Source organism: Silurus aristotelis (assembly GCF_946808225.1).
Source record: "Silurus aristotelis genome assembly, chromosome: 22".
NCBI classification, from domain to species: domain Eukaryota; kingdom Metazoa; phylum Chordata; class Actinopteri; order Siluriformes; family Siluridae; genus Silurus; species Silurus aristotelis.
In genome coordinates this window covers 4,936,019-4,945,237 of record NC_139595.1, presented here as the reverse complement: position 1 = coordinate 4,945,237, position 9,219 = coordinate 4,936,019, and the positions used below count along the sequence as shown (strand labels likewise).

At 34.9% G+C, this 9,219-nt stretch overlaps 1 protein-coding gene across 1 annotated transcript; it reads left to right on the top strand.

Moving 5' to 3' along the window:
* The first annotated feature begins 5,603 nt into the window (after window positions 1-5,603).
* On the top strand, window positions 5,604-9,193 carry uqcr11 (ubiquinol-cytochrome c reductase, complex III subunit XI). Its single transcript, XM_083524707.1, has 3 exons — window positions 5,604-5,766; window positions 6,684-6,819; window positions 8,898-9,193. Exons 1-2 carry the CDS (start codon window positions 5,717-5,719, stop codon window positions 6,799-6,801), a joined length of 168 nt encoding a protein of 55 aa, XP_083380833.1. The 5' UTR covers window positions 5,604-5,716; the 3' UTR covers window positions 6,802-6,819; window positions 8,898-9,193.
* Window positions 9,194-9,219: the final 26 nt, after the last annotated feature.

Here is a 9,219-nt window from a genome sequence, read left to right as displayed (position 1 = left end):
TCACGCTCATCGTTTTTAGCATTTCAATACAGTGCTGCCGCATCTTTTGACCCTGGATCTTTTGCCCCTGCTGTTTTTCCAAGTGTAAGGAAACACTTTGGACATGACAAAATAATTGTCCTGATTTGAAGTCGGTAAAAAAATATGGACGATTCATGAAATGTTCCATCTTGTTCAGATGGGGCTGGCACATGCGCCCGAGCTTCTTGAAGGCCTCGTTGATTTCTCGCACGCGTAAACGAACACCCCCCCCCCCTTTTTTTCTTCTTCTTCTTCTTTTGTTTTTTTGTTTTGTTTTTTTTTTCTATTTTTTTGTTTTTTATTTTATTTTTTTTATTTTTATTTTTTTTTTATTTTAAAGCCAGTGATTAAATTGTCGGGTATTTTGACTCATAAGTGGTAACTGCATCTGCTGCCAATTCTGGATATTTTCCTAAAAATTTAAGAAAATGTATCATTTGAACAGTTACTTGGTATCTTAAGATCATATGGCCTTTTTTTTTCTTCTTCTTTTTTTTTCCTTTTTCTTTTAAATATACACGATTTTATTTTTTAATGTTTTACAAATTTAAGTATGCGAAAGAGTTTTGCGTTTAAGGATGCCAGGAACAAATGTATTTGTTTTGTATTTCTTTTGCAATTTTGTATTTTAATGGAGGGGCATGGAATCGTAACCAGCATTCTTTCTTTATATAAAAAAAAAAAAAAAAAAAAAAAAAATTAAGGTTAGGAATACCTAATCTTTTTTTTTATTATTATTTTTATTAAAAATATATATGTATTCCCTGTCCTCATTGCTCCATTTGTGTAGAGGGTTCGAATTACTGCAATATTGCTTCGTTGCCCTCTCGGTGATCGTAGTATTGTGGTTGCACCACCATTATAAAATGTTTCCATAAAAGCTGACACCAATCGTCGTTTCAACTGAATTTCAGTGTTCTTCAGTCAGTACAGAAAGAAAAAAGCTTTCTGTAAACCAGATGTGTTGGTTTGCATATTGCGACACTCTGAATTGTGATTGAGGAAAAGTGAGAGAGATTTGGGTGGCCTTCTTTGTGCTCCGCTCTGACCCCCATGTCCAGCGGGGTCGCATCGGGGGAGTGATACCGTACTAGTGCCTGCACACTGGTTTCAGTTCAGTCCTGGAATCAGGTTTTAATTGCAATGTCAATATGTTTTTGCTGGCTCTAATGGAATATTTTATAAAAAATAAATAAATAAATAATAAATCACATGAAGACGGGGGCTTAGGGGGGATTTTTTTTTGTGGATCTTAAATGAACTTTTGCTCTGACGAGCAAATAAAGTACTTTCTTTGTAAATGTGATCCCTGTTTTAGTTTTTATGTGCTCAGTGACCTCTGTCCTGATTTTGAGTTATGAAGCTTTTGTATTTTTTTTGTATTTTTATTTTTTTTTTTTATTGGTTTGTTTGTTTTGCTCAGCATTTGTATTTATCTTGGTAAAATTGCTCAGATATGTAAGAAACATTTGGCCATGGTCATGTGCTTATTCTTGATACAAGTGTGTGGAACAAATACGGATCTGGCAACTTGCCAGTAAAGTTGAATCATTTACAAGTCCGCTTGTGGCTTTTTAAAATGGAATCAGTTCTTTACTTTTTTTTTAGCCCACCTTGTAATGGCATTTTGAGTAAATTTAGTGTTCCTATCTTAAAATTGACACGCTGCCTCAAATTGAGGCGGTTATTTTTATTTTATTTTTTTGTTGGGCTGTACTGAAGCAAACTGAAATCTTAATCTCCACTGCTCTCACTCATTCCTCAAATTTCTGATTGATTTATGACTGACGTGAGCACCTTGGAGTACAAAAGATGGGGTTTCTGACCGCTTGAGCCTAGTTTTCAAAAGAAAGAAACTGACTCATGATAGGACTTCAATATTAAGTGCTCACTTTATCATTTGTTTTGTGTTTGGCTGAGACGTCCCTCTTCAGCCTCTTGGCAGATTCATCTATTGACCCACACCACTGGGGAGTTTATTTTTTTCCCCCCTTCATGTCCCCAAAGTGCCTCCACTTTCCTATTTTTTATATAAAGTAGCTATTCAGAACTGTTATGTATATAAAGTAGCAATAAATGTGCCATTTTTAATAACAGAAGTTATACATTTTCCATGTCTGTCCTTTTTTTTTTATTTTAATTTTTTTTCTTATTATATACCCAAATAAAGAACACTGCAAGAGAGGGTTTTTTCCATCACTACATTTTTCTTTTTTTCTACAGGACATTTATAATTCAGTCTCAGATGATTATACAAAATTTAAGAAACAAAACTTATTTAAATAATTTTTATTATGTTTTATTATTATTATTTATTTAAGTTATTTATTATTCATTTTAAAATCAGAATATATAAAAGCAATTTATTTCCTGTAGTTCCACGCATCCTTTTTGTTACTGTGTATGAGCAAATGTCACATTAACAATACAAATCTTGTTTCTAAGCACATTGCATGTAACCCTGTGATAGTACTTGACAGCCCTAAACATGGGCTTAACCTCATTCGATAAGATAAAATAGTGCAGAGACTAGATATATGAATGGTGCCTTTGTGTTGTGAAATGAAAACCATCTGGCTGTTTTGTAGATTTGCAAGAACTTTGATCATTAACATTCAATCAACCAATTTGCCTGTTTAATGTAAACATTTAAACAGATAAACTGACAGAGTTGGTATAAAATAATTAAAATGAGTGCAATTGATTCATAAAAACAGACATTTATTAATATGAACTAGAGCTGTTCATGAAATTGATTTGGCTTCCCCATGTTTTCACTCAGTCATTTTTATTGGTACCAACTCTTTCTCTAAAATAAAAAATTAATGTACAGTAATCCCCCGTTTATCGTGGTGGTTACGTTCCTGAGATAAACGGACACCACCCCAAAAATGCTATTTTATGTATACAGTACTGTACTGTATTAACATTTTACAATTAATAATTAGATTTTTATTTTTAACACATCTTTCTATCTATACATACATACATACACGTGTGTATGGATAGATAGATAGATAGATAGATAGATAGATAGATAGATAGATAGATAGATAGATAGATAGATAGATAGATGTATATAATCTCACACATTTTTATCTGCTCTAAATTTACCTTAAATTAATATTTGTATGTTTTTAATACACTAATCTACATGGGCATAGACAAATCTGGATGCTTTATATAAATGTATGTTTATTATAACTGAAACCAGACTCAACAGAGAGCACGAAGACCATAGTCTTGAAAATGTTTTAAAGTAACTATGGTGTTTTAAGTAAATCATCAGGACACAAAATGGATGTTTCCACACGGACGGTTTTAATTGCCAGATGTGTGCATCATGGCTGGATTTAAAACTTTGAGGCCATACAAATGTTTAGTGACTTGAAATTTATTTTTGGTGGCGTTTATGAATTTTTTATATATCTGAGTAAAGAAAGGACATCATGAATTAATGTGTTGTGGTGAAGGTAATAATTTTGCCTCATATATTTATTTTAATTTCTATTGTATTGTCCCTTTAAAAGATATACTACAATGGTTGCTGAAAGGTGAGGGTTGTACTCACTTTTGTGAGTGTGTGTGTATATATATCGGTCAAAATTAATGTTAAATTGTGGCTTCTTTAAATCTAATCAAATTCAAGGGCAAAAAATCTGGCAATTAAACTCATCTGTGTGGAAACATAAAAGTTATTTTTTGGTTTCCTGATGATTTACGGAATTTAAAACACTATAATTACTTTAAAACATTTACAAAGGTAGTTTTACGAGCTGCCCTGTCATCTTAGAATGTAAACAGGCTTGTCTGTTTAAGTGACTGGCTCAGTGCAAAGAAAGAGAAGTATTGGGAACCTTTTTTTTTTTTCTTTTTTCCATGTGTTTAATAGACATTAACAAGTTATTGGAAAAACATGTCTCTTGTCTTTGAAACTCATCTATGTTAATTATTCTTAATGTTTAGAGAGGTTTCAGTAATAAATATTTGCATAAAGAATCCATATTTGTTTATCCCCACATTAATGAAAGTATTAAAAACAATTTTGAATTTCGAATTATTAATTTAGAGTACATTTACTACAGAAAAATGTATGATTAAGAAGATTAATCTCATGTTAACTTATGAAAATCATTTTATTTATATATATATATATATATATATATATATATATATATATATATATATATATATATATATATATATATAAAATATGGTTTATAATTTTTATAATAAAAAATTGAGAGACCAATTAATCAGGCACAACTTTATGACCACCTGCCTAATATTGCATTGGTCCCCCTTTTGCTACCAAAATAGTTCTGACCCATTAGCATTAACTACTTCAGCAGTTTGAGCTACAGGAGCTCGTCTGTTGGATCGGAACACATGGGCCAGCCTTCGCTCCCCATGTACATCAATGTTTCTTGGCTGCCCATGACCCTGTCACCGGTTCAACACTGTTTCTTTATTGAACCACTTTTGATAGATACTGACCACTGCAGACCAGGAACATCCTACAAGAACTGCGGTTTTGGAGATGCTCTGACCCAGTAGTCTAGCCATCACAATTTGGACCTTGTCGAACTCACTCAAATCCTTACGCTTGCCCATTTTTCCTGCTTCAAACACGTCAACTTTGAGGGAGAAAAATTCACTAGCTGCCTTATATAGTAATGGAAGGAAGGAAGGATAGAAGGAAGGAAGATTGTAAGGAAACTTGTAGGTGTCAAAAGAAATAACCGTAAGATCTAAGACCTTAAGGCCTTTGAAACTCATCTAGAAATGCCTGCACTTACAACTAAGTTTGTACAATGAAAGACAGAAGATGGGGCCATGGGGTTCTGCATACATTATGTAGATGCTGTGTACTGGAATTGGATCATTTGGTCGCTTGCTTTGTTTATGGGGTGATTTTGTTCTTCTTGGTGTCATGGTGGGGGTTAAAAGGATTATTATTACGACCCCTAACGGGAGAAGCCGAAAAGAAAGTTTCCCCTGGTGGTCTAGTGATTAAGATGCAGCGCTCCCACCGCTGCGACCCGGGTTCGATTCCCGGTCAGGGAACCATCCCCAGCCACTCTTAGTGCCGGTCCCAAGCCCGGATAAATTGGGGAGGGTTGCGTTAGGAAGGGCATCCAGCGTAAAACATGTGCCAAATCAAACGTGCGGAGGATCCGCTGTGGCGACCGCTAACGGGAGAAGCCGAAAAGAAAGTTTTGTCTGGAGCTGATAATTGGATGGTCATCTCAGAGGTCAATCATTCCTGTTCTATGAAGGTGCATTTTCTTGCTTTTGCAATTAACCATGTGTGATGGGGTGTTTGAATGTTGTTTGTTAGCCTGGAACATGACATTGACAATGGCAATAATATAACCAACTTTATTTACACTGACCTATAAATAAACTGTGAACCTCATTGGGAAGAAATGAGGTGTATTAACTATTGTAGCAAACTTAAATACATAAATAACATTTAAAACTATTATATTAGTGCTTAATTAGGGGTGTCTTTTAAATAATATTTTTCTTTGGCATGTTTATTAGTCTTTGTTTACTTGAGTATTTCAGCGTTTATTTATCTCTACTTCCGTTTGCAGTCGCATTGTTTTGTCGTCACTACCGGGCGCCATATTGTTTTCGCCGAAGCGTATTTTTTTTTCCCTGTCAGGTTGTGAAAATACAGTCTCCAGAAATGCTGGCGAAAATAATTGGACAGAAATATCTTTCCATTGGAAAGGCGTGGTGAGTTTTTTCTGCTTGTGGTGACGACTTTAATGTGTGTTATATTGTGGGTGAAAGATTTATTTTTGAACTAATGGGACATGATGTCCTTCTTGACCTAGCCGGTTGCTAACTGGCGTGTTTCGGTCAAGAAGGACACTGAGGCTCGGGTGTGTTCAGATAGTGGAATAATTGACAATTGGTTTAACTTAGTTCCAGCATTCATACTCAATTTGACATTAAATAAATATAATATCATGTATTTCGAATGATCATTTCGTTTTCCCAATGAGACGATGTGAGTTTCAGGACACCCCGCTTATTATATAAAAGCATATAGCAGATAAAACATATGCAGCTCTCTGGAGTACCATAATGTTGATCTGTGTATTAATATAAAGTTTGGAGGTCTTTGATTGACATGGCTTTCTTTCAGGTATGTGCACAACATCCACCTATAACATGATCGTTTGTGCCAGATATAAAATGTCACGTGATGGGCTTTTCTTCTGGCATGAATCCGAATTAAAAAAATTTGTTGTGACCCACTGACATGCTTCATGCCACACATCATGCACTTCAACGAGGAACACAACTTGTCTTCCATAACTTGTTCTTGTAGATTGTGGTCAGTGTCTGATCAGTAATATCCAACACCTCATCATCTATTATGAACATGGAGGTTTTGACTTTTCAATTCTGTTCACTGTAGGAAATTGGATTTACTATGTATGTAGGAATTCCCAGGATAGAATGAAAAGGCATACTTGGATGTAACAGATCTTTAAAAAAAAAAAAAAAAACTCTCAAAAGCCAGTTGATGTCCATAAACAAGACTTTGGATATGGATATGGAGCCCTTGGGTTTCCAGTGATTGGACTGCTTACCTTATTGTGAGTCGACTTTTATATATCTTTACATGCTTTGTTGTTTCACAGGATTCCCACGCTGGCTGTATGGGGAGGTGTTGGAGGCATTGCGGTCGTCCACTTCACAGACTGGCGATTGATCCTGGATTACGTCCCCTACATCAACGGCAAATTCAAGAAAGATTAGATGTGTGCAAACGTTTAGGTAAGTATTATAGGATAAACGTTCTAGAAGCAGCATCACAGAAAATCAGATCTCATTGATTGAAGGATGTGCTTAATTCTTAAAAAAAAACCCCGCAGTTTACATTTTCTATTATGGTTTATAATTAAAAATAATACAAAAAAAAGAATTACAAAAATGCCTTTGTTGATAGGACATGGGATTTGTTCACATTTCCTGCAACTAATTGACTAAACGTTTTAGTGGACAATCTAAGATGTTTTTGATCATGTTTATTTACCATATCTCTCTTTAGATGAACTACTACATTCATATACGGATATTCATTCAAATATTTTTCCCCATATAAATTTGTTCATTTGCACAAACTGTGACGTGTGGCCAAATATTTATGGAACTCTGACCTGCACATCGTTCGTCCCCAAACAACTACAACAACGTTAAAAGCACAAAATCGTATATAGAATGTGTTTGTATGCTGCTGAATAACAATTTCCCTGAACTGGCTGCAACTCGGACGCTCAAATCTGTTGCATCATGACGACGTTTCTGTGCGTGAAGCGCGCTCTATGAAGACACGGTGAGCCGAGATTAAAGTAGAGGAATGGATTCAGATTTTGTGTGGCGTATGTTCTGTTGTACATATTTAATGTGCACATACTGTAGGTTTATTGTTCAAGGCTTTTCAACATGGTGCACATCACTGCCACCTGGTGTTCAGCAGAGCAGCTAGAAATCTATGTACTGAAATGACCATTGATCATCTCTAGCGGCTATTTACAGACCATTTCTTTTACACTTCAAAAACTTAAGTTCATTAAATAGTTTAAAAAAATTCATCCAAAAAATAGACGGTGTATTGTTGGAGGAAAATAATGTAGTGGTGATTTTTCGATAGCATGTCCCAGAGCATTTTTTTGCTCATTAAAGAACATGAAGTCCTAATTTCTATCCATGTATAGTTATATACAAGTTTGTGGAACACCCATAAAACAAGTTTAGAAAATTCTAGGGTTGTCCTCGAATAGCCAAAGAATCAATGTTTTGATAGGAGGAGCCTGATTCGACTAGCAATCTCACAGTCGAACCTTCTCAGAGGTGTAATGAAACAAGGATCATGCCGTTAAGGTCATATGTCTGATTTCACATAGAGCTAGAGGTTTTTTTTTTCCCCAATAAGTTAAAATACAGCCTGTTATTATAATATTGTAGGTGAAAATGCAAAAAAGAAGGAAAGCTATTAAAAAATATTTCAATGTGTGTAAATAACTCCAACCACCCCTGTGACAGGTTTAAGTTTCACTTTCAATGATCCGTCTTATGACTACCTGGTGGTGGTACTGGCTCGACACACACAAAAATGATTTGACCTGTCAGTCAACTATAGGTAAGATATAACAATTCTGATTCGACTATGTAAAAAAAATCCAGCTGGTTGTTATTGGAAAGCTTTACGACGCAACATCCTGAAAACAGAGCAGAATTAAACTTGTCTAAGCGTCCAGACACTGGAGACTGCTTCCAAAAATGTTAAACCGTTTTCTTACAGAAATGTCGCTCTGACAATGTTCGTTATATTTTTAGTTTATGTGGTTCTATTTATCATGGAAGTGTCTGTAAATCTGCAGTTACTACGGATACAAGATCATACTGGAAGAGCACTGATTTTAAACTGCAATTTAAGTTATATGATAAGATATACATTTATTCGTCCCACAGTGGGGAAATTTCTTGTCAGAGCTTCTGTTCTAGAAAATGCTACTTTTTTTTCACTAGACAGAATTGAGAATTCCCTCACAGCACTGTGGTTTATAAAGTTAAGCTTTGTACATGTGGCTTTATTTGGTTTGCCATTAACGCCGCTACGATGTACCAATATTCATGGGTTTTGATTCAGAATCCAAAGCATAGACGTGATCGAGGTTATACAAGGATTAGAACTGAAATTTCAACGCATATTTGTCAGTTCAAGAAGCAAAAGTAACAGCTACAACACAAGATATAATAGCAGCAGTATGATAAGCCTCACTTATTGCAATAAAGATTAGCCTCACGATTTCCCACTGAAAATTAACACAATGATTCAAATTTGTCTGTAGGTCCAAAGTTCTGCTGCTGAGTGAAAGATCGGAAGGATGGACATCCCAGTCTCGAGATAACTGAAGATGCATGTCCAAAACTTTGCTGCAAGCTGTTCAACAGTGCTAATGGATGTTATTTTTGGGACAGTCCATCTCCCTGATTGTTTTTTTTTTCTTCCCTGTTTGGTTGTAAATGTAAAATAAAACGATTCCTTGTGATACAAATACAATACAAATTACACTTACTACATAATAGATTGCTTTTTCTTTCCTACACAGTCATTTTCCTTCAATAAACAATCCATAGGGATTACTATTATGATCACTCACTCCATTTATC

Excerpts from the sequence above, each read along its gene's own strand:
- uqcr11 (XM_083524707.1), top strand. The coding sequence starts at position 5,717 with ATGCTGGCGAAAATAATTGGACAGAAATATCTTTCCATTGGAAAGGCG. Across the intron at positions 5,767-6,683 it reads CTTTCCATTGGAAAGGCGTG|GATTCCCACGCTGGCTGTAT; the intron begins GTGAGTTTTTTC and ends GTTGTTTCACAG.